Source organism: Crocuta crocuta, unplaced genomic scaffold (assembly GCF_008692635.1).
Source record: "Crocuta crocuta isolate KB4526 unplaced genomic scaffold, BGI_CrCroc_1.0 scaffold112, whole genome shotgun sequence".
NCBI lineage: Eukaryota > Metazoa > Chordata > Mammalia > Carnivora > Hyaenidae > Crocuta > Crocuta crocuta.
This window is the reverse complement of record NW_027528818.1, coordinates 7,591,380-7,616,783: the sequence shown is the minus strand read 5'-3', so window position 1 is coordinate 7,616,783 and position 25,404 is coordinate 7,591,380. Positions and strand designations below refer to the sequence as shown.

At 38.1% G+C, this 25,404-nt stretch overlaps 1 protein-coding gene across 2 annotated transcripts; it reads right to left on the bottom strand.

Moving 5' to 3' along the window:
• Positions 1 to 10,786: 10,786 nt before the first annotated feature.
• PCDH18 (protocadherin 18) lies at positions 10,787 to 24,151 on the bottom strand. 2 transcript variants are annotated; one of them, XM_077755977.1, is made up of 4 exons: positions 21,226 to 24,151; positions 20,302 to 20,390; positions 20,048 to 20,211; positions 10,787 to 12,749 (listed from the first exon to the last, which is right to left on the bottom strand). In XM_077755977.1, exons 1-4 carry the CDS (start codon positions 23,701 to 23,703, stop codon positions 12,079 to 12,081), a joined length of 3,402 nt encoding a protein of 1,133 aa, XP_077612103.1. In that variant the 5' UTR covers positions 23,704 to 24,151; the 3' UTR covers positions 10,787 to 12,078. The 2 variants fall into 2 exon arrangements, with proteins under 2 accessions (XP_077612103.1, XP_077612104.1); XM_077755978.1 differs by having other exon boundaries at positions 20,302 to 20,387.
• Positions 24,152 to 25,404: the final 1,253 nt, after the last annotated feature.

Genomic DNA, 25,404 nt, shown 5'->3' with positions numbered 1-25,404 from the left:
GAACGCTTTTTTTTTGGGGGGGGGGGGAATATAACCTANAAAAAAAACGTTTTTTTTTGGGGGGAGGGGAAATATAACCTACCAAAACTGACCAGAGAAAATGGCTCTGGATAACTCCATACATAATTTACCATTCAGGAAATGCAGTTGCCTAATCGCCATTATCCACATGGTTTCACAAGGCAATTTCCCCAAAACTTCAAGTAATAAATAATTGCAGTTAAACTTCAATTGTTCTGAACATAGGAGGAGAAAAGAAAATTTCTTTTAGAATGTGTGCATGTTGCGGACGAAATGACACAAAGGACAAGACACACACAAAAGACAGACAGAGACACAACTCCGGCCGGAGGAACAATTCTACGCAAGCCCCTCTTGCGGTTTATTTTATACCCGGTAACTGGATACAAACTGAAATCTACAAGATGCATTCCTTTACCAATTAAGGGCCAGTAGCCAAACACATTTCAAGGACAGGGGGGAGCAAAGGGAGGAAGCGACCACAACATGTTTACTAAGAGGCCTGCTCACAATTCCAGCCTCCTCCTTACTTCTAAGGAGGGCATGTTCCCTCGTTTGCGAGCGGACCATTAAACTTGGATATTGTGTGCAGGCCTCCTGGCAGGGCACCCCGTTTGCAGGCATGCTTTGCCCAGGCAGGGAGCCCCGTGTGCAGGCACATCCCCGCGTCCCTAACCACGCTTTCTTGTGGTCACTGTCAGGCTCCCACAGTGCATCACATTGATACCAAAATCTCATTAAAGATATACAGAAGAAAACCACAGAACATTTGAACATGTTAAAATAAAAACATTTTAAAAATAAGTAGCAAAATTCAGCTGTTTGCTTAATAAATAGTAAAGCAAATCCAGTTTATTCCTGGAATGTTCTTGTGGTTAATTATTAGGATAGCTATAAATATAAATCAACATATTTAGTAAGTCAAAAGAGTCATACGAATCTCAGAAGATGTAAAACTTTTTAGTAAAATCCAACATTTAGTGCTGATTTAAAAATCATAATAATATAGGATAATTTCTTTATGATGCTGTTTATATGTATATGCAAAAATAGCAATATATGTGCTAATTGAGGAAACATTCTCTTTAAAATTAATATTAAAGCAACAAAATTTGTTATCAATATTTTTATTATAAATTTTTCTGGAGGCATTAGCCAATGATACTGGAGAATACATTGAGGGATAAATTTAGAAACAAAACTGGAAGTAGAATATCAAATTATAATTACTTGAGAATAATATATTTTTTCCTTGAAAAATCTAAAAGGATCAATTGGAACACTAATGTATATAATAATTGTCTTATACTATTACAAATAATAAGACAAAGCAGTTACAAGGGTCAGTACAAAATTGATACATAGGAATAAATGGGATTCTCTCATGGACAATAACTAGGTATAAGAGCAAAACACCATAAGATGATAAAATATGAAACTTGACAAGAAACATAAAATCTTTTTTATACACAAATGAAGGCTTTAGCATAAGAAAAGACACATTTTCAGAGAAGATTATGGGACATCACAAAAACATCAGTTGTCCCTGAAATTAACCTATGCATTTAATGCTATCCTAGTGAGAATACCAACAGCATATTTCCAGAAACTAGACAAATTGATCCCAGATTTAAAATAGGACTAAAATTGTCAGGAATGTCCTAAAAATAGTGAGACAGAAAGAGAAAGAGCAGAGAGAGATTCTACTTCTCTATCTCTATCATTTTAAACCCACAATAATGAAAACAACATGATACTGAATAGAAAGGCAATTTCTGTACGGTTAAGCCCTACAAGTATTGATATTTTTATGTTATTGTTCCTATTTTTTTAATTCTGAAATTAATCAACTGCTCACCATCATATGATTCATTTTCTATGAGTTTTTAGTCAAAAGATTGTTTAAATGAAAACTACAGTTGAGAGCATGCTAGAAAAAAATATACTATACAAACTGAAGAGAATATTTATCAGCAGTAGCTTTTTGCCTGAACTAGAACCAAATAAAATGAGGAAAGTATGAAGAGTCAAGGAGAGATAGGATTAAATCAAATTTTCTTTTCCTAGAAGGGGGTGATAGTCAGGCTCTGACATCTTGAATGATGGGTAACTTTCTGAAGGCATGTGAGCAGAAAAAGAAAATTGAAAAGCACTCAGAATAAAAATTAATTTAAGAAAAGTTGTTCTATCCTGGACTAACCTGGATTATTCTGAGTTATATTCAAAACCACCATCAGAAATATGTGCAATTAATGAATTTAGATATTTTCACTGAGATTCAGAGTTAAATACCAGTGGAGATTTTTCACGCTAAATGAGCAGAAAGCATTCCTTCACATTAAAAGAAATCATGTAATTGAGAGATTCTTTCTATTGAAGGCCAGACACTCTCTAAATCTGTCACAGTATATGTTCCTTCATCCTGAACATTAGTTTAATGGATGGCATGTCTTTGCTTTTATCAGAATGCATGCATTATAATAAAAAGGAGGAATATGGGAGAGATTGTGCTTTTATTTTGTTTTGCCATTTGTTATTTGCTTGTTTGTTGTCATAAAAGAGCTAACGCTGTGAATCACAAACCTTCAACACTGACTTACTCAATAGGAGAGGAAGGACTCTGCAAATACCGTTCTGTGGTGAATGGCATCATCGTTAATTTCATGTGTATCCCCTAATATGATGTGGGCTGGTTGGATGCCTAATACATGGTGTGAGCCCTAAACTGACAGGCTGGGTCTACTGCTCATTCTGACAGCTTTTCTGGCTGCTTCATTGTTATAATTTTGGAGCAACAATCTTGTTGCTTGCTGCTACAATCTTCATGTGATAGTTCTGGGTAAGTCTCCAGTTTCTCTTACATTATAGCTGACATGAAATGTTCCAAATGTACTTTCAGAGAACTTGGTAAGAATTCTATCTGTTAAATACATTGTGCATATTATACTATACACACACATACGTGATATACTTTGGGGAAAAAATATCTACTTTTCTTCAACATGCTACCCTGGTGATGCACATAGATTTCTCCTTGTGTCACAATCTGGGTTTCTGTCCAAACAAAGCAAAACAAAAGTATAGGTTTTTCCTAAATATGGGAGGGCCCTGAAATGAAGTTTGATCTTCAATGTTCCTGATTGTTTCTTCAGCACTGCTCCCTTGTCACAGCTGATAGGAGAGAGATTAAGATGATCAGCTCTAAGTAGATCCTCTCTACCCTAAGAAGCCTTAGGTTATAACAAAACACAAGCAGCTAGGTCATAGAACTGAGTCCCTGCCAAGGCAAAACTGTATAGCATTTCTAGCTGCAGACTTTCTCCAAATTGACTTACTGAATTGGAGAAGATTTGATTGGATTCATTCTTCTTAATTTTTGCTTCTTAGCCATATTTTTAATTGTAATTTTTTTCAGTTTTATTGAGGTATAATTTGAAAACAATAAAATGCACAGATGTTAAATATACATTTAGATGAGTTTTGACAAATGTAATCTACCACCCCCATTCAGGATAGAGAACATTTTCATTACTACAAAGATTTCCCTCACTTTGCTTTGTAGGCAATATCCACCCACTCCACCCCCTACCCCCACAATCAGTGAAGTAGTTTTTTGATCTCTATCAAAATTTGAGGATGAGTTCCTATTTATTCTGAAGAAATAATTTTGGAGGTTGATTCTGATAATAACTATAACCACTAACCCTACCCATCATACTCCCTGCCCTCCCCCATCCCTAGCTGTTAAGGATTACTGTGTAATATTTTAAAAGCTATCTTTATTTTATTTCATTTTATTACTGATTCTTAGATTGATTACCTTTGATAACTGGTAACTATACTAGTCTCTGGAAACACAAAAATAAGAAATAAAAATCTACACTCCCTATGTCAAAGTGTCAAGATTACAGTGCAGGCACTGGAGGAATAAACTGAAAATTACAGTAAAAATTATATGAATGGCTAGAAGTAACATTTTGAGAGTTCAGGGATTCCTAAAGATTGTATGGTAGGGACTTTGCTGCTCACCTAATATAGTAGGCATCATTTAGTAGCCTTAATATGTGGCCATATAACTGTTTCTAGCCAATGGTCTATCAGTAGAATGGATATGTGACCCTTTCGGGCTTGGTCCCTAGACCTCCTCATTGTACTATTCCATGGCTATTTCCTTTGTTTCTGGCTGGAAAGGAGATCCTTCCCAAAGTAACCCTGAAAATAATGGGTTAATGATAGAGCCTCCATGAGACTGGTGTTCAAATCAACTTCACTTAAGACTGTTTTATAAGAAGAAACTTCTATTATACTTGAAAGGTTATTCATTTTGAGTTTATTTTTGTAACTGTTAGCCTTCTTCAACAGAAAGTTACAATGTAAACTATAGTTTCTCTTTCTCATATGAAATTATTTTTCCTTTAAATCCATCCAGTAAAATTATCTATAGGGAAGAAACTTACTTAATTCTCCTTATCTGCCCCTGAGGTGACCAGCTTTTCTATAGAAAAATGACACACGAAAATTGTTCCTGGTTTAAATTCTTCTGTGTTTTTCTCATCTAAAGTTCATTATTATTTGTTTCAGTTGAGGTGAATAGTGTTGTTATTATTATTAACATTGTAGTACAAGCCTGATAAACCAATAATTCACTTGCTATGTGACTTACTTTAAGTCATTCTGCCAGAAAGATGTCATTCTGGAACATCAACTTTGAGCTTTTGACTGTACCACCTGATCCAGAAAAAAATGCCCAAAGAAAAGGGAAAAATATTCCAAAGTATCTAAATGGTACTTGAGAAAAGTGCAAAATAAATAGACATATACAGTCATACATAGTGTCAATTTTTCTTGATTTCCAGTTTCTGCTGCTGGCAGAAAGCACTAGATTTTATTTTATTTTATGCTAAGTTTTTAAGGCTTAATGCCTAAGCATTTTGGGGTAATAACTCAGATCTTTATGGCAATAATGCAACATATTTTCAGTCTTTCTCTCTGGGTAGCATTTGGGTTCAGAAGAAAAGTACAATCAACCCTATTTATTGAGCATCTGTAATGGGCCAGGCACTGTTTTAGGCCCTGGAGATGTACGGTAAACAAAGCAGATCCTCTGGTGGGTTCCCCCTCCTCTTGCTTATTCACCGGATGTGAACTATCAGCCTACAGCCTCTGCTCTTCATATCTCCCTCTCTCCCTCCCTCCCTCTTTTAAAGACTTGATTATTTTAGAGCAATTTTAGATTGACAGCAAAAATGAGAGGAAAACACAGAGATTTCCCATATACTCCCTGAACTCATACATGCAAAATCTCCCCCATTAGCAATAGCCTTCACCAGAGGGGTACATTTATTGTAACTAATGAACCCACATTGACACATCGTAATTACCCAACGCCTATTGTTTACATTATTGCTCACTCTCTGTGTTTTACAGTCTAAGGATATAGACAAATGTGTAATGTGCATCATTAGGTATCATACAGAGTATGATTTTCTCTGCCCTAAAAATTCTCTGTGCTCTGCCTATTCTCCCCTCTCCCCATCACTGCCTGATCCCTGACTACTACTGATCTTTCTTATTTTCTTCATTATTTTGCCATTTCTGTAGCACAAAATGTGCTACAATTGGAATCATACAGTATGTAGCCTTTCCAGATTGGCTTCTTTCACTTAGTAATATGCAGTTAAGATTCCTCTGTATCTTTCTATAGCTTGATAGCTCATTTCTCTTAGTGCTAAATAATATCCCATTATCTAGATGGCACACAGTACATGTTTATTCATTCACTGACTGAGACATTTCAGTTGTTTCCAAGTATTGCCAACTATAAATAAATCTATGTTTTAAATAAATGGCAGTAGCCATTTAACATTTAAAAAATTTTTAATGTTTATTTTTGAGAGAGAGAGAGAGTGAGAGAGAGACAGAGGGGAAAAGCAAAGGAGGGGAAGAGAGAGAGGAAGACACAGAATCCGAAGCAGGCTCCAGGCTCTGAACTGTAAACACAGAGCCCGATGCAGGGCTCGAACTCATGGACCATGAGATCATGACCTGAGCTGAAGTCAGAGGCTTAACCGACTGAGCCACCCCGATGCCCTTAAAGCTATTGTAAACATCTCTGTGCAGGTTTTTGTGTGGACATGTTTTTAAAGCCCTTGGGTAAAAACCAAGAAGCATGGTTGCTGGATCATATGGTACAAATATGTTTATTTTATTTTTTTAAATCTCCAAACTCTCTTCCGAAGTGGCTGCACCATTTTGCATTCTCATCAGTAGTGTATGAAGAGTTCCTGTAGGTCCACATCCTTGCCAACATTTGGTATTGTCAATGTTCTGGATTTTGGCCTTTCTAGTAGCTGTATAGCAGTTTCTCTCTCTCTGTCTCTCTCTCTCATCTTTTTTTTTTTTTATCAACATATTTCAAACACCTAAAACAGTGTCTGATACATAGTACATGCACAATGAATACCTGCTGATTAAAGGAATGATTTATATGCGACCCCTCTACTCAGTTGCCATCCAAGGAGAAAGTGAGGAGGAAAAAAATGAAAGAAAATGCAGTGAAGATCGAAATCAGTTCATGCAACCCACACAGACATCCGCCACGCATAAATTTGCAGAAGAGACCCAAATCACAAGTCAGGGACTGGCAAAATATTTCTCTGGTTAGAATTCACAAAATATTCTCACTTGCATTTTTTGGGATGTTGCATCTTATGTAACAAGATTTACTGGAAAGTCGTGTTGATTATTTGGAACCTAAGACTCTGGCTAACACAAAGATGTACTTCCAAAGAAGAAGGCTATGCTTCTTCTGTTTAGAATATTTTGTGGTTAGTTATTTTAAGCTGCAGATTGTGCCTTTTAATAAAGCAAGAAGGTACCTGGGCTTTTAGAAAGCTTCCCTTCATTTAGATAAAAGCATTTTATAACAGATTACAGTTTATACTATCAGCCCCTCCCCCCTTTGGACATCTTCCCCAGAAGCAGTGCTTTTGTTCTACAGTTTCTTCTAAAGATCATGGAAGGTGAGAATAAAGAAGATACTAATATCTGAGATTTTACCCTTCTGAATTTATTCACGTTTAGGGTCTATAATGTCAACAATTGCCTAAGGTACCTTTCTCTTCTGTGACAATCAATCTTTTTTACTTTAACATGTATTTCCTTGCACTTAACTGTGACTTAAACTAAAATTTCAAGCATATCTTTCCTAGCCCTATCCTTAATACATAAAGAGAAGTGTTTTATTTTTAGAAAAAAAAGTCTCCCCTCAATAAGTTGTTTTTATAGTGACACACACTATGACACATAGTGACACACACTATGTGTCCCTGGGCACTCAAAAACATTTAATTTAAAATAGAACAACAGGAGCGCCTCGGTGGCTCAGTCGGTTAAGCGTCCAACTTCGGCTCAGGTCATGATCTCATAGTTCATGGGTTCAAGCCCCGAGTCAGGCTCTGTGCTGACAGCCAGCTCAAAACCTAGAGCCTGTTTCAGATTCTGTGTCTCCCTTTCTCTCTGCCCCTCCCCAGCTCATGCTCTGTCTCTCTCGGTCTCAAACATAAATAAACATTAAAAAATAAAAAAATAAAATAAAATAAAATAAATAAAACAGAACAACAGAAATGACCCTTTGTTCTTAACTGTATACATTTACCCTTCCATTAGACTAGTGAATCAAAGGAGCAAGGTTTATTGGGAATGAAAAGGAATTAGTTTCATATCTCAAAAATATGATCCCTATTGTATGAATAACAAAGAAAAGATGTGAGAAAAATGATAAAATCTAAGTGGTTATATAAAGAACTATATACATGCAAAAATCTGGAGAAGATTGCTATAAAACGTGGACAGTAGGATAAATTATCAAGGAAGAGAACCATAAAATAAATACATTGAAAAGATAAAGTCTGAAAAAGCAAACAAGAATTAGGACCAACTTGCAGAAGTCATAAAAGGAAATAGAAAACTATTATTTTAAAGTGCCAGACAAGGATGTTATTGCAATTTTAAAAGTCAAGAAGTATGTAAATTTTGGCAGCAATTTTTGCAATGCCAGCTCCTCATAAAATTATTTTAACGGTTCCACAAGTTGTATAGGTTAGAGTATAATAAAAATATAAATTAATGAGAAGCATATACGGTCACTTTCAGGTCTGTTATACAGTGTCGACTTATGCAGTAGTTTTTTTGTTGTTTTTGTTTTTGTTTTTGTTTTTGTTTTGGTTTGGAGTATATTAAAGGTCCTATTGTTTCTGGTGTACAGATTATATATGCTTGATCTAGTATACAGAATGTACATACTTGACTATGGCTCTACTCACACAGATGAACACTGAACTTCAACTTGGGCAGTTTCAGTTGCAATGTAGTACTTTAGGTATCATTTACTTATTTCAAAAAAGTGATTTATTATTTGTTCTGGTGACAAAACTGGGTAAGATGAATCTTCCATGACTCAAATAGCTTAATTTCTCAAATTAAAACATTATATAACCACATCAAATTGTGTCTATCATTCACAGTTGGAGACATCCAAATACATTAAAAATGGTTACAATCAATAAGGCAATTAATATTTTCACAATATGGAAGGTAGCTTCTTAAACATAAGATAGCTTTGTTTTATGAATCTAAACTGCAATAAAGGAAGTTAATATGCTGGGACTTTTAACATGCCTATACTGTTTTTATTCTCCTTTTTTTTAAATGTTTTTTTATTTATTTCTAGGAGAGAGAGAGAGAGACAGCGTGAGCAGGGGAGGGTCAGAGAGAGAGGGAGTCACAGACTGAAACAGGCTCCAGGCTCTGAGCTGGCAGTCAGCACAGAGCCCGACGCGGGGCTCGAACCCACGAACCACGAGGTCATGACCTAAGCGAAAGTCGGATGCTTAACCGACTAAGCCACCCAAGCGCCCCTGTTTTTATTCTTGTTAAAACTCAACATAAATCTTCAAGGCTTTCATGTGGTTTGAATTTAATTTTACATAGCAATATTTATTGCTTTTCAGAGTTGAGCACATTCCCAACCTCTGATACTGTGATGATACATTCAAGATATATTGAATTCAAACAGGAACATCAAAACCTTTTCGATGGTTTGGCAAATTGCTTGAATTCTGTTGGACCAGTTCTGAGTTCACATATGACTGGAAGTTACTATGCCAGGCAATACCTTTTCACCCATACAACTAATTTTTAAACAAACTCATAACTGTTTGAATTTTAATGTGTCAATCCTCAAACTCTGTTTTGAGTATTTTATGACATTTTAGTAAGCACCAAAAGAATGAAACAAGGATGTTAAGCTGACTTTCAGAAATGAAACTTCTTTAGGGACTCCAATAAGAATAACTTCACCATGTTTTACCTGACTAGTTATCTATTGGTAAGTGGCAAATTGGATACTTGTGCGACAGGAAGAGACAGAATTTAAATGACCAATACAGTTATGAGTCTCCTCTGCCATATACCAAGAAAGAAGTAAACGATAAATGAGTAAGAATGTGAATAACCTGTAAGAATTTGAAGAAAGCCAATGCTAATCTTCCTATAAATAAGCATTTAAAAGGAAGATTTATTAAGCCACAAATTTAGTTTTGAATGAAATTTTTGGAAGATGATTCCATTAATAAAAGGTTATCACTGAAGAACATTAAAGGAATCAAATGGGGACAAAGGGATTAAGAAATCATGATTGTTTATAAGAACCTCCTTGGTTTAAGAGCTTTTGGTTGCTTCAGTCTGAAGAGGGGCATGGTATCAGGGAAGAGGAAATATAAACTTGAGACGTTAATTGCTATGACAGCACTAGACAATCGTGCTTCACTGAGATTATATTACCTGTAAAAGGAACAGGAGTGAAAAGTGACAATCTTGCACTAATATCCCCTTTACCTGTGGATCTGGAAAGCCACAATAAGTGGAGAAGACTGGAGAAGCAAAGAGTCTGAAACACAGAATGCTTGCTATACAAACAATATGCAAAGGTTTTGTGTTTAATATAATATCACATTTTATTTACTTCACATTATTTAAACATTGATTTCCAGCACTGCTTCCTAAATTACTCTTGCTGCTTTAAATTAAGAACACTGAAGTTATGAAAATCTTAAGGATAATACGTATTGAAAGGAAATGAATTTGAAAAAAAATAAGTTTTAAATGCGGTTAGCATTTGTGTGTGTAATCTACTGAAAATAAACTGAAATTTCCCTTGTTAACTGCAATCCCTCCTATAAAGGAAAATGTGCCTTTCAGAAGACATAACACATCTATTTGATGTGGTACTCATTTGAGATTTAAAATATCTGAGTTTAGCCTCTTTTAGGCTATTTGACTTTCTTCGTATTTCAATTTCCTGCTAGTAAACCAAGGAGGATAATATTTTCACCTCTTGGAAACATTTATGTAAGGTACTTTTTTTTTCCTTGGATGCAACTTTATACAAAATGTTCTGAGAAAGTTTTTTTTTTTCACTTGAAAAATGTTCATGCAGTTACTATTTGATTATTCTCTTTTCTTTGGGCTTCAAATGCATTTAAATTCTTTAATCCACTGGGAAAGTGGTAGACTACTTTCATTCCCATCACAGGTCTCAAATCATTCCTTTTGCATTGTATTTCTCTTGTTCGCCAAGCCAGATGAATGTACCCTCTTTATCATTCAAAACTCAACACTGAATTATCTTATCATGAAGGACATGCTTCACGCAAAACTTTTGAACGTATATGTAGGAACAGGATTCTGATTTATGGACAGTTCGTAAGCTTTACTTTAATTTTCCTTTTATTTTCATTGACAGCAAAATTTTCTGGAGAGTACAATCAAGATAGTGTATTCATAGAAATAACATCAACAGAAGGTTGGTCATAAATGAGAACAGTCATAATAACAATCTCCTTTACCAAGGCATTCCACACAGAGAGATAACAGCACAATAATTAAAGAATTTGTCGTTTCTCACACAACAGATACAAAAGAATTGCAATAACAAAATCATAACTTTTAAAAATGTTCTTATACTAAAAATAAAAGCAAAAAATATGAGATCATGCACTGGAGACAAAAGCTAAAAGTGAATAGTTAATAGCAAAAACATTGCAAAACATAAAAATGTTCAAGTATTGTGAGAGGACAGGGAAAGATTCAAACAAGAGTTTCAGACTAAATCAATTATATGTACTAGCATAGGAGGGACACTGACATCGGGGTCTTTGTCCACGAATACTTTAGGCTGTTAGAATACATACCGTTACCCATTTAAGGGACAAATTCCATTTCCCTGGAGCATGTCTACTGTTACAAGGATGGAATGAAATTCATTGTTTCCCTTGATTACAAATAGACACGAATACTTCAGGAGAAATATTCTCAAGTACCGGCCAGTGTGAGGCCGAGTAATAGTAGGGGGCCAAGGGGGCTAGGAAGCATTGACTCTAGCCCTATGTTTTTTCATCATGGTCTGTGAAAGATACTTTGTAGTCCTAAAATGATGTTTTACCTTATGCCTCAATTTTGCTGAACCTGAACCATCAGAACTAGCAAAGAGCAGTAAAAATAAAGATAATAATAAAATGGTTTACCATTATTACTGATGCTTCATTTTTTAAAAAGTATCGAAAAAAGAGGCTGGATCACTTAACAAAACTAAGAATTGTATAATGCTTCAGTGGGGTTGTTTTTACAGCAAGAGCAAGTTCTTCCCCAACAGAACTAATCTACACAGTGCCTTTACACTTTGTGGTTGAAGAGTATATCATATTTGAACAGTGGCTACTTTCTACATGATTAGGAAAGACATGTTTGTCATGGGAGTAAAAAAATAAAATTTGTCTGTTAAATTACACATAAATATAAGGTACAAATGTATTTTTAAAATACAGATTAAAATAATCACACTTGCATTGTGTACATACGAAAATACAGTATTTAATATTCAATATACACAGACACATTTATGATAAATGCAACTATTTGGCAATGCCAGTTCCTTCAGGGTTTTCTCTGTCCCCGCTTTCCATACACATGGAAACAAAAATGCTTCGTTGACCTCTCCTAGCTCTGGCGAACATCCTGAAGCAGTTTGTTAATCTCAGCCACCAGCTCACTGGCATCCATGAGTTCGTGTTTCCCGTCGTTGAGATGGTTGAGCACATTATCAAAATCATCTTCTTCATAGTTTTCGGGGATCTCCTCCATGGCCGGCAGCCACTTGGAAGAAGGCTGCACACTGGAGTGAGTCCCAAGTGGGGGCCCAGAGTTGTTGGTGGGATTCTGGAAGTGTGTACTAGCTGCCCAGGCGGCCACGCCTTGCGGGTAACCTGCAGCAGTCTTGGCTGGCAACGGCGCCTTCCGGCGTTCCAGAGAGTTGGACCGATCCACCTCCGGGCACTCAGGGTAGGTGTCCAGGGAAGGGGGTAAGAGGCGTTGGAACACACTGCTCATTTCCGAGAGCAGGGAGGATGTGCTGGTGTCTCCGGAGTCCTCGTCGTTTGGGGAGTCCTTCCCAAAGGTGGAAAAGCTCTTCTTCTTCTCACCAGAATCTGCAGGCTGTGCATCGTCCTCAAGACTCGGATGCGGGTGCTGCTGCTGAGGTTGTGCTGGGAATTCCTCCCCCGGAATGAACATGTTACTCCTATAGTCAGAGGACGGCGAGGGCAGCGGTGGCATCCAGCACTGGTCAGAGTGGCCCAGGACCCTGCATTCCTCCGTGCAAAGCCTCATAGCTACACTCAAGGAAGACAATGGGGATTCATCGTCATGCTTAGCATAACTCAAAATGATAGGAAAAATTGTAATTTTAGTCTTAAAAAATAGGACACAGTTTTAAACTACTACCATGAGACCCGTTATTTTACACATTAAATGGGCGACAATTACGGCTTTAATTTGAATATCAGTTTAATGGACCTCTTTTTTTTTTTTTTCCTGTTTATCAAAGAAGGAAAAGACGATTATGATTTAAATACTTCTCAGGAATATTATTTCTGCTACTCAAGTGAGAAAATGGATTTATAGCTTACACATGAGCATGACTGAAAAGGAGCAAAGATATGTATGGGTGATGGGATATTTGCTGAACATAAATTCTAAGAAACCCAGAGCTGTAAGGTGAAATCTATAATTTTAGAATGCTCCCCCCGCCCCCAGATTAATTTTTGAGTACTACCTATGAGTAGCTTTCTGGATATTGGGGTCTCTCTGACCAACTTTACTTTTAATGGAGGCATTGGGAATATAATAAGCTATCGGGCCATTACATATAGTAATTTCTCTTGAAGGTATTCTGGATTATTTATTGATTTGTTACTTAAAATAGCAATGCAAATTATCCTCAACTACCCAACAACTGTAGTTATTCTGTTCAGAAGTTTTCTTCTAAAGCTTTGGAATTCAAATAGATGGAAAAGTCATCAAAAGCTGAAGAATATAAAAAAATCTATTGGTTAGCTCTTCCAGTTGTTATAATGTCTGATTGGAATTTGAATAGCCACACTCATAGAAAATAAAAGATGGTATTAGAAAAGCAGAAAATAAAGAGGAGAAAAAATTTCTAAATTTGACAAATGCAATAACTAAACTACAATAATAATAATAATAATGAAGGAATGCAAAAATATAAAGTATACTTCATAAATCATCTCTCAGTGACACTTATGTCATGATTTTACTTTAGAGCAAGTGACAGAATGCAGAAAATGCAAAGTAATTATCTTATAATTGAATGAAAAGTGGATTGATAATCAACCTTAGCTATCTATTCAGAATTTATTCTTTGAATCTGGCTACTTAAGCAAGGTTCTCTTCTTTCCAAATTTTTGCTAAAAAGGATGACTCTTGAACAGTGTCAAATCCCTTATCAGGAGAAGCAAGTAGTCTCTTGTGCTTATTGTTGTATCCCCAGCACCAGGTAAAGTGTAGGCATAGAATAAGAATTCAATATATTTTTTCTAATCATCAGGGAAATACCAATCCAAACCACAAAAAGATATCACTTGAAATCTGTCAGGATAACTGCTATAAAAAATATAACAAGTGTTGGCAAGGATGTGGAGAAATTAGAATACTTGTACATCGTTGCTAAGAACACAAAATGATACAGTCACTACAGAAAACAATATGGAAGTTCTTCAAAAAATTAAAAATATAACTATTGTATTATCCAGAAGACCCACTTCTGGATTCCAAAAGAATTGAACTCAGGATCTCAAAGTGCTATGAACTCCCTTGTTCATACAGTGAACTCCCTTGTTCACTGCAACACTATTCACAATAACCAAGGTGGGAAGACAGCCTGAATACCTACCTGGATGCCTACCAGCAAATGAATGGATAAAGAAAATGTGTATGCATACAGTAGAATATTATTAAGCCTTGAAAAAAGAAGGACATTTCTACAATATACAAAATCATGGATGAACCTTGAGGACATTCTACTTAGCGAAAGAAGCCGGTCATAGGACAAATAGTGCATGATTCCATGAATATAAGGTATCTAAAATGAACAAATTTACAGAATCCAAGAGTGGAATGGTATCTGCTAAAAGGTGTGTGTGCAGGGGGTGAGAAAATGGGCAACTGGCAAACCATGGGCATAACATTTGGGTTAACCATAATGAAAAACTTCTAGAGATCTGCTATACAACATTGTACCTATAGTTAACAATGCTGTATTCTACAATTAAACATTTTTAAGAGGATATATCTCATGTTAACTGTTCTTATGCAATAAAATAAAATTTTCAAAAAGATGTATATGCAGAAAAAGAAAGGTGAAGGGTAAATTTTTCCTCTCAGAAAAAAAGAGAAATAAAGGACTTTGTTAACAGGGGTGGAAGTCACTTCTCCTCATCACTAAAACCTTTGAGATAATTCCATCTTATACCTCATCAATTCTTGACCTCAGTGCTTAATAGAGAAGGGATAATCTGTGGGACAAAAATGGAAAAAAAAAAAAGTGTTCTGAGGGAGAAAAAAATTCTGATTGGTAAGAAAACTAGAAATACAAAGAAAGTAGGGAAAATGCAGAAATAGCAGAAGTATGGGTAAGAGGAAGGGCAAACACTGAGAGTCCTTGTGTAATTTTGCTATGAAGAAAGGTTAAATTTAAATAAAGATAGATGACTTAAGAATAACAGCAAGTTTGGATGTACTGACTTCGTGCATTTTTACTGCGGGGACATATTTACTGACTATTGCTCATCATTCATTTATTGTGGACAAAAGCAAAAGGAGTTGAAAGTAACTGGAATGCCTTAATAGCAATGAGGTTTTCTCAGCAGTGAAACAGCTATCGAAGTGGTATTGAAGTGTTTTCCAGAATTCCCTGGGCCTCTGAAAATGGGAGGGAGCTCTGTGTCTCTTGTCTTACACACATCCTGTTGGAAGGACGGGAAACAGACCTGATGACATCTTTCATTTGTTTTCTGGCCTTGGACTCTGGGGGAAGGACTTAACTGATTGATCATTGGATTTGCTTTGTTTTCCTTTAATATTTAATGAGACCAGGGGGCACTGGGAATGGAAGAATTACATAGGCTTCTAAGAATCCCGAGTCCGATCAACTTTTGAGAGACCCGAATCTAATGAACATGCAACCAGAAATACAATCTGGATGATTCAAATGATGGTGCATGTTCACAGGTAATTTTGGTTACAGGAATTTTTAAAACAGAGAATGCTATTTTACAACTGCACATTAAATAAGTGGAACCCTAACTATTAAGTAATAAATTAACATAAAATTTTAATTCAGAAAATAGGAAGAATTGATGAAGAAAGGCTAATGGAGAGAAGATGGGCAAAAATAATAGAGGTGAGAAGGCAGTGGCACAGAATAGGTCATTTCTGTTTCATTGATATTCTCAGCCTTTTCCCTGGAGACTCAACCATTTAAAAACATGCTCAGTGTACATATACGTCAGGGCCACAGATGTTTCATACCACATCTAGTAAGTTAGAACTTATTGGCAAGTGGTGCATGTGGCTAATCTTTCTGTCTCTCCTTGCAAGCTGCCAGGTGGTTAAATTTCCTCTGGGAAAGGGAAGACATGAGGGAGCAGAGAACTCTTCTTTCCCACTATATGACTATCAATTTTGTGACTTCCTATGCTTTTTAGATAGGACCTAATGTGAGAAGAAGAAATGAAAAGTATGTGTCTAACTTCCATCAAGCCATGAGGTACTGAGTAACCAGTTATCTATTCAGAGCCTACCATATGTGAAGTGCCAGGATAGATCCCTGTCCTCAAATGGCTTCAGATCTAGTTCTGAGTCAAGTGTAACAGTGAGGCCCTAAATGCCCAGTTTAAGTGCCAGGGTATGTGAGACTGAAGGCAGGTCAAGAAAAGAAAAAAGAGGCAAAGCGGAGGCCGAAGTAGTTAAACAAATCACGAGAGATGTACAGGATTCAGATAGACACAGTGAAGGGAAGCCAGTGTTCTCAGGTAGAAAGGCCACATAAACAAAAGATTGGTGTGGAGAGATGGTATTGCCTATTGCAAAAGACACAAAAATGCCCAAAATGAGAGTTAATAAGTTAGGAGTGGATTTTATTGGCCTTGGAATGCTGAGGGAAGTAGTTTTATTAGGTGTTGCTGGGCAACAAAAGTCAATTACTGATTTTAAACCAAATAATCTTCAATTAAAACGTTCTGAGAAAGTTGTTCAAGCTGCATAAAAGAAATATTTGACAAGGTGGGGAGGTGCTAGAGAGTGAACCTCAGCTTGTACACTAGGACAGTAAAGGGACCCGGGAAGAAAGGCCAGGACCCGGATACCAGCATGACAACGGACAGAAGTTGGAATTAAAAAGAAATGTTGGGGGTAAGTAATCACCAGTGGCGATTAATGAAAAGTGGAATGAGCTCAGTAAAGGAGTTTCACAAGAAACAAAATCAAAAGCCTTTGTAAATCACGCTGGTGCCGCTGATACGCTGGGAAAATGGAGATTTTGCAAGTAGTTCAAGATTTTGTGCTGTAGTTCAAAGTTAAATGAGTAAGGAAGAAAGCATGTTGACAAACATGAGCTAACGGACAAGAATGCTTGGTGATTTTACTGCTCAGAATGCAGGATATTTCTGTGGGAATTAATAGAATGAATGACCAGAAATGACCTTGTTGGCAGGCAATGCAACATAACATAATCTATATTTGATCACAGTTTAATGCAGAAAAACAGTTGGAATAAGACACTTAAGTCCTAAAAATATACATGCTTTCAAAAACTGCACTGATTTCTGTTAATGGCATTCAGATGTGGACTTACTTTTTTTTTTTCCCCCTAACTTGGCCTATTTCCTGGGAATATAAGTTTACAAAGCATGAGCTGCCAAAATGAATAATAAACCAGAAAACGGGCGAAGTACCATCAGAAGGATGGTCATAATTAAAGTATCTCTGCATAGATACTCAGTAGACACATAACTTCCTACACCAGCCAGACATGAATAAAGCTTAAAATATTTTATAAGCCCTTGGGAATATCCTGATGCTCTCTGCCACCAGCATTCTTTCGCCACATGGGGCAGGTAGCTAGTAAGAAAAGAATTTATCTACTGTGAAACAACACCAACACCAGCAATATAGGTCTCCCCACACACACCTTGAGTCAGTATGACTGTGTAAATGTGGAACTGTTGGAAAGGACTGTCTGTATATTAAGTGGTATCATTACTGATAAAATAAAAGTGAAACTCTATCTTTGAAAGAAATGTGAACTTAGAAGGAGCCTAAGGCCACTCACTAAATAAGACTCACTATTACCTAGACTGTATCTATCCATTGTTTCCTTAATGTCTTTATTAACATGCATTTTTATTTTTTAATGCAAGCATTAGATAATTCTCCTGCCATGAACATATCTGGTGTTGGTAACTTTGAAAGAATGAAAGAGAAGTCTTGTCTTTTTCTAAAACAGGTCGGCTAATGCGATTATACAATTTCAGAATTAAAAAGGACTTTAGGTATCTGTTTAGGCCCACAAATAGAAAAGTTATCTCAGTAGAGAAAGTTATTTTCCTTTTAACTGTGCCAATAAATTAAAACTCCAGGGGCACCTGGGGTCTCAATTGGGTAAGTATCTGACTTCGGCTCAGGTCATGATCCCACGGTTTGTGGGTTCGAGCCCCACATCAGGCCTGGAGCCTACTTCAGATTCTGTGTCTCCCTCTCTCTTTGCCTCTCTCTGTCTCTCAAATAAATAAACCGTTAAAAATTTTTTTTTAATTTCAATGAACAGACTTCACACAATTTAAAAAGAACTTACATAATGAAATACTTATGCTATGCCCACTTTACTACTTTTCTGTTTGGGAAATCACATTATTCAAAATTGGGGACCAATATTCAAAATTGGGGTTCCATCAGCATGTTGAACCATAGACCAGCTCTTTCCTTTCATTGATCAAAATAGTAAAACTGGTTCTCTTTGAGCAAGTTTTCTGAGGCTGTATGTGTTCTACTGGATTTTCAGAGATTTATTTTCTTCCTTTAAATAGGGAGTCTCTGACTAAAACAAAGAAACAAAGACATGACTGTGCAAATATTGGTTCTTATGTACATTGTGGCTCTAATGCCAGCAGAAGTCCTTTCCACACATTCATCCTGCCTCAGATGCAGTATCTATAGGACTGTAATAACATAATGAAATGGGGAGCATTAAATCACTTCATCGAGGGTAGTAAGACTTAAGAATATAAGAACAAATGCATTACTAACCTTATTTTTTAAAAGCCTGTTACTTCATATTACTCTTGATAGGTTGGTATTTATGAGTATGGGATTGATTCAAATCTCACCTCTAACATGGACAAATTGCCTGATTTGGGATACATTGTTTTAACCTTTATAAGCTTCGATTTTCAAAAGAAAAAAGAAAAAATAGGAGCACTACTCTTCCCACGATCCCACCCCACTTCCTTCCACATTCCTGTGTTAGTGTTAGGAGACAGAAAGCAGGTACGGAAGTCCTCGGGGGCCCCAGGTAAGCGCTGGGACATCATTGGTTACTCTTGGTGCAACTACTACAACCACCACTACACCTTTCTGTGCGGCGATTTCGCCTGCATTTCTGTGGCTCTCTGAGGCTCCCTTACGACTATTAAACTCTCTTACTTATTTCTATACTTAGAATAGATCTTGGATGGAAGTCAGACAGGAAGTAGTTTTGCTCTGTCTTTTATTTATCAAATGGCAGGCATTGGGTCAACATTTAGTTGACTAAATTCAGTGGGATTTAGAGACATAAGTAGCCAAGGCACCATTTTTATATGTTCCCAAGAGTCAATTTAATATGACAGTCTCTAGTCACCGGGTTGCTACAATGATGCATTTACCCAGTTGGTTCAGAGATGTTCCACTGCACAGAGAGTGGGGGGACTCTCAGGAAAACGTGGCTCATAACTTACCAGGATCTCCTCCATCTGGCTAGGTACTTAACATTTCACTCTTAAATGCCTGTGTCTTCCACTACAGTGCAGATAGAAAATGAAGGGTGGCAAAAATATTCTGTGCTTACCACCTACAAAGCTGCATTCTTTTTCCTATTTTGGGTGACTGAAGTGTACCATTCCCTGGTGTATTTTAATCTCTGATTCTGTGAGTTGGTTCCCATCACAGGAAATTTGTGTCCTCCAAATTATAGTCCAGCTCGCCACTATGCACCAAAACAACAACCACCCAGTAATTTCATAAAGAGTTGCTCACGATGTCCCATGGCAGCACTGGATGGGGCAGAGAGAGGAAAGAAATAGTGTGGCTCTCTATCCCCCTCTCCCCACTCCTTCCTTCTTGTCCTGCTCAGCTCTCGTGCTCACCCCTTCTCCACCAACTGCCTTATATGCATTTTAAGAAAATAATTCTGAGGTGTTCCGGGTCATGTTCCTTGCCAATCGTGTACAGACTACAGATAACGTCGGTGCAAAGGACAAAGAAAAATGTTTAAGCATGGGAGAAACTCTGCACTCTGTGGGTGTGTAGCAGATCTGAAAATAAGGATTTTTATCATCCATCACCACCCTCTTACCTGCTGGAATTCTTCCATCTGTAAGGAACAGGTCACTGAATCCTTCACCCAGCAGCCTGTCTATTGGTGAATCTCGCCCCAAATCATAATCACTGTCTCCTGCTTCACTGTCACCACGGCCACTGTCTTTCAAGCTAAATTTGTCCATGTCTTGGAGGGCATATCTAGAAGAATAAATCAGGGAAAGTACGGTTTTTACTCTTCAGCATTCATGGCATTAGAGACTCAATAGGTAACAGGGGGATAATTCATACCTATAGCTCCTGGAATATTTGTTTCCTCGAAAACTTGGCCTTGGCTGATATTGCCCCTGGTGAAGCATTGAAAGAAGCTGAGAGACCTGCTGGAAACCAAACACACAGAACTGATTTCTGGAAACAAACTCCCAAATACTCATGAGCTTTAAGCAAGGAAAAACAGTTGCTCACTGCTTTTCATCCTAATTAAATGAACCTGTTATCTCTGTTTTAAAGATTTACACATGCTGGACTGTGGCAGACGATGCAGCCAGGCTCCACACATAACTGGATCCATCCCGGAGAGGCTTGCATGATCTCATACACTGCCTTTCTCTTTTTGAAAGAGAACTCCTTTAGAAATAACAGACTGATTTCCTTTATGTTTTAGTTCAGATTAAAGCAATCAGCTATACAAATACATGGAAAATGCTGTAAGATGCAGCAATCTAGCACATGCAGTTAAAATAATGTCAGAAAAATTTTGAAAGTTGAACCAATACAACATGCATTCAGATGGGATTCTGGAGGCCTCGGGTTTTTGCTGTTGTTACTGTTGTTATTTTTTGCCTTTTTTTTTTTTTTTAATAGAAGCCACAACTGTGAGAATAAAACAAGCCCTTTTATTTTTGGCTTCCAATATCTTAATCTGGGAAGTAAGGGTATTCAAATCAGATAGTCCCTTAAGAGCTTCACATTTATTTTTTAATACTACACATCATACATGCAAGCCCATTCTTTAAAAAAAAAAAAAAAAACGAAACAGCATGCTAAGGTATGTACACTTGCTGCATACAGGCAATGTACCTGGTATCCAATTTAATTTGGATATTGTTAGTATTGTTTATTTCTTAAAGGAAACACTTAAGAACTAGCACAGACACAACTTCTGCACACTAGCAGCTGACTGTGTCAGTGAGTTGGCGCAGAGTATGATCTTACCTCAACAGCAGGGGTGGCATGGGTGAGTTCTAATGAGAAATTCTCTGGCACGTGGTTGGATGAGATTGTCACCAAACTGTTGAGGGACTGGTGACTGTGGTGACTCTGCCGGCTGCCCATCTGCCCTCTTTCCAAGGTGGGGGATGAAGACGGAGACGACCTGTGATGAGATCTGATGGGCAGAGTGCCATTCATCGTAGGCACCAAGGTAATGTCCCCTTTGTGAATCTGCCTGGACGGCCTTTTTGGGTGGTGCTGGTAAGTTGACTCTGCTACCCTGCAGTTGTAGGATCTCGTGTCTTTCTTTTCTCGGTTACACCTAGTTGCAAACAGCACCATAATAACCAACAACACTGCACAAATGGCTCCTAAGGAAATAATTATAACCATGGAGACGTCCAAAGAGGCCTGGCTTACTGAGGTCATTGCTGTACTTGTCACGGACTCTGCATATTCAAAGATCGTACACTTCAGAAGGACTTTGGTATGCAGCTGAGGATTGCCTTTGTCCTGGATGATGACTGAGAGCTCCCACTCTGTGTAGGAAACAGATTCCATGCTTACGTTGGTATGGATGTCACATGATCGTGGATCGATTATAAAGATATTCTCCTCGTTGCCCGCTATTATGGAGCAGCTGAGTTCGGCATTCACACCAGAGTCTCTGTCAATTGCCCTTATTCTTGTAACATGAAAGCCACTTTCAGCCCCTTTGGGTATGGAGATTTCTGCAGTATTATTGCGCAGAGCAGGCCCTATAACCACAGGGACGTTGTCATTTTCATCAATGATGGTGAGCACAACTGTGGTATTGCTTACTAGTTGCTTTGGGCTTCCTCCGTCTCTTGCTTCAACCACAAAAGTGATCTGACTCACTTCCTCATGATCAAAGATTCTGAGGGCATAAATGGCTCCATTAGATGGGTCAATGGTGACATATGTAGTTATGGAACTACCCAGGATAAAACTCTCCAAAATGGTGTATGTAACTTGCCCATTTTCTCCAAGATCAGGATCTGTGGCCGTAACGGTGGTAATATAGGCCCCTGGCGAGTTATTCTCTGAGATTGCAAATTCATATCGACTTCTCTGGAAGTGGGGTGGATTGTCATTTATATCATTGATCTGAACAGTAAAATGTTTTACTGTAGAAAGACTGGGTGTCCCCTTGTCCTCAGCGATTACAGTCAAACTGTATTCAGATCTCTTTTCTCTATCCAGTGTGGCATTCGTCAAGATTAAATAATTGTTTTCATAAGTCTTCTGAAGTTTAAAGTGACCATGTCCATGAAGCTTACAAACTATTTCTCCATTCAGCCCAGAATCCTTGTCCTGAACCCTGACCAAGGCAACAAATGTGTCAATAGGATCCCCCTCAAAAATATAAGAAATTTCTTCTTTTCCAGGGGACATGAGGTTTATGTTAATTTCAGGCTTATTGTCATTAACATCCACAACCTTGATTATAATTTTGCAGTGAGCTGGGATTGAATTTGGACCCAAATCTTGAGCCTGAACGTCAATCTCGTAGGATTTGGTGATTTCATAATCCACTTGCTTGAAAAGAGTCAAATGTCCTTTTTCTGAGTCAATTTTAAAAGTCTCTATAATTTTGGGAGACACATGACTGCTGAAGGAATATACAATTTTCCCATTAGCGCCCTCATCTGGATCTGTGGCATTCAGATCAAGGAGCAAAGTGCCAATGGGGGAGTTTTCTAAGAGTTGTATTATATAAGACTGCTGCTCAAAAGCAGGGCTGTTGTCATTGGAGTCGGAAATGCTTATTTTTAGTATGGATGAGCCAGACCTCTGAGGCACCCCCATGTCTGAGGCAGTGAGCTGAAGCTCATAGCTTGACTTCAGCTCCCGATCCAGCTCTCTGACCACTATGAGTTCTGCATACTTGGCTCCATCCGTCCTGGTCCGAACCTCAATGTTAAAAAAATCATTGGCAGAGAGAGAGTAGGTGTTTAGGGAATTTTCCCCAACATCTGGATCAAATGCACTGTCCAGGGGGATGCGCGTCCCCACCGCCGCACTCTCAGATATCTCTATAGGAATGACAGATCTTGAGAACTGGGGAGCATTGTCATTAATATCCAGCACTTCAACTTCAATATGGAAAAGCTGCAGATGCTCAGTGGGTAGAGTGATCACGTCAAACTCTATGGAACAGTTCAAGTTTTTCTGGCATAGTTGCTCGCGGTCGATTTTAGCCCCTATGCTGATTTCTCCATTATCCTCATTTACTACAAGGAGAGGAGAATTCCCCCTTTGCATGGCTCGGAAACGCACGGTGGAAGGATTAGGTAGCTTAACTAAAACATCAGCCACATCCTCTGATAGTCTTGCAATCACGGATCCAACCCTCTGCTCCTCATAAATCCTGTATTTCAAATTCTTGCCCAGCACATCGCAGTTGAAAGATACCGTCAGGAGTGCAAAAACAAATCTAAAGTGCATTTTAGCATTCATTTGGCACCTCGGTCAGTTTAGGAGATTCCTCACCCAGACCAAGTTAAAACAGCAAGGCAATTCCCTCAACTTCCTTTGGCAACTTAAAGCTAAGCTACATTTGGTACTTGCCACTTGAAAGCGTCTCTTAATCACACAGCACAGCAATTAACAGCTCGCGAACTTTTGGGTTATACACACCGTGTCACGACTTCCAGCTCTTATCATCGGCGCGGAGTCCGATCCTTGCATTTGTCTGGCCGTGTGTCCTCTCTGCAGGCAGAAGAGTGTCACCTCCGCGCTTCCCCGCGAGTGTAGTCGGAATCCATCGATTGCAGGGTGCCGGCAGAGCCTGCAGTGAATCTTTCTCCCGCGATTCTTTCTCCCTTTCTCTGCGCGCGGCTGCAGACTAAACACCCGTGATTGCTGACTCCAGTCTAAAATCTGTACAACTTCACTTCAACTCAGACAAAGCTCTCTTGCCCGGCGTGTGTTGAATCGCTTCCAGCCAATCAGCGCGCTTCCAAATCAAAAGCTGATGGTGTCCCCAAAGCGAGGGCGGTAGTCGGGAGTGGCGGGTGGAGAGGGAGAGAGACCGGCGGGGAGGAAGGCGGTGGCTGGGGGCGCGACGGGGAGAGCAGGGAGGAGGGCCGCTTGGGGGCTGCGGGAGGAGGGTGGAAGCCGCTCCTTCACTCTGCTCCTCCCTTCCTGCTCCCCACTGCCCCCTCCGCCTTCCAGTCTACTGCATTCACTTTCTCTGAGCGTGCCACGACAAAGGGGAGACAAATTACAGAAGAAAAACTTTAAATCAACTTCTGGTCGCCTTTATTTAGATGGCATCTTAAATTGTTCTGGTTTTCTTAATTGCCCTTTCTTCTTCCACAAACATGTAATCATCGTGCTTTTCATAGTCTTTAAGTACTGGTTTAACTTGAAATACCTCTAAGTGCATTTTGTTGGTGAAGGAATTTAATAAAATTTGAAAACTTCCTTCTAATTATGCTTCTCTGACCGCCCCCTTCCCCTCCCCCTCTGTAAATACTTGGGTCTTTTCTCCTGTGAGCACAGGCAGATTTTCTTGGGGCTCTGTTTTAAAGAACAGAACAAGTAAGGAGGTTTCATTTTCTGTTTTTCTTTCATCTTTATTCTTTGAAGATAAGAAAAGGGCTATTTTCCACTCTTGAATTCTCTTAATTAGCAAGATTTAAAGGAACACCTTAGGATTTGAAACTAATTACCAATCTAGTTCTACCATCTATCACTTCTTTCTTTGAGTTGGGGCAAAATGGGCTATGATATTTCTTTGTCTTGTACTTCAAAAAATCCTATTTGCCGCCAGTAAAAACACATTTCATGCTTTAGCATGCCAGTTTCTACCAAAAGGTTTTCTCTGTACATGGTGAGTCTTCACAATGAGGACTAGGGGCACATGGACTCAATAGTTTACAAGTCAAATTTTTATAATATATGCATTATTTATGAAAGCACTTTTCAGATATGTATTTTAAGAACCCAAAGCTTGTTTACACTGAGGAATAAAATGCCTGAGCTGAAAATTCCATTTTGTGTGCATCAAAATGCTAAGAATATCATGGGAGGGTTGTGCTTTATCCAGGTCACAGAAACTGATACGGTATTCTTATTTGAAAATATGATTATTTATGATATTCTTTCTGCTCCACAATTTCTTTTAAGTTTATCATCACGGCTCTATTGCTGCTT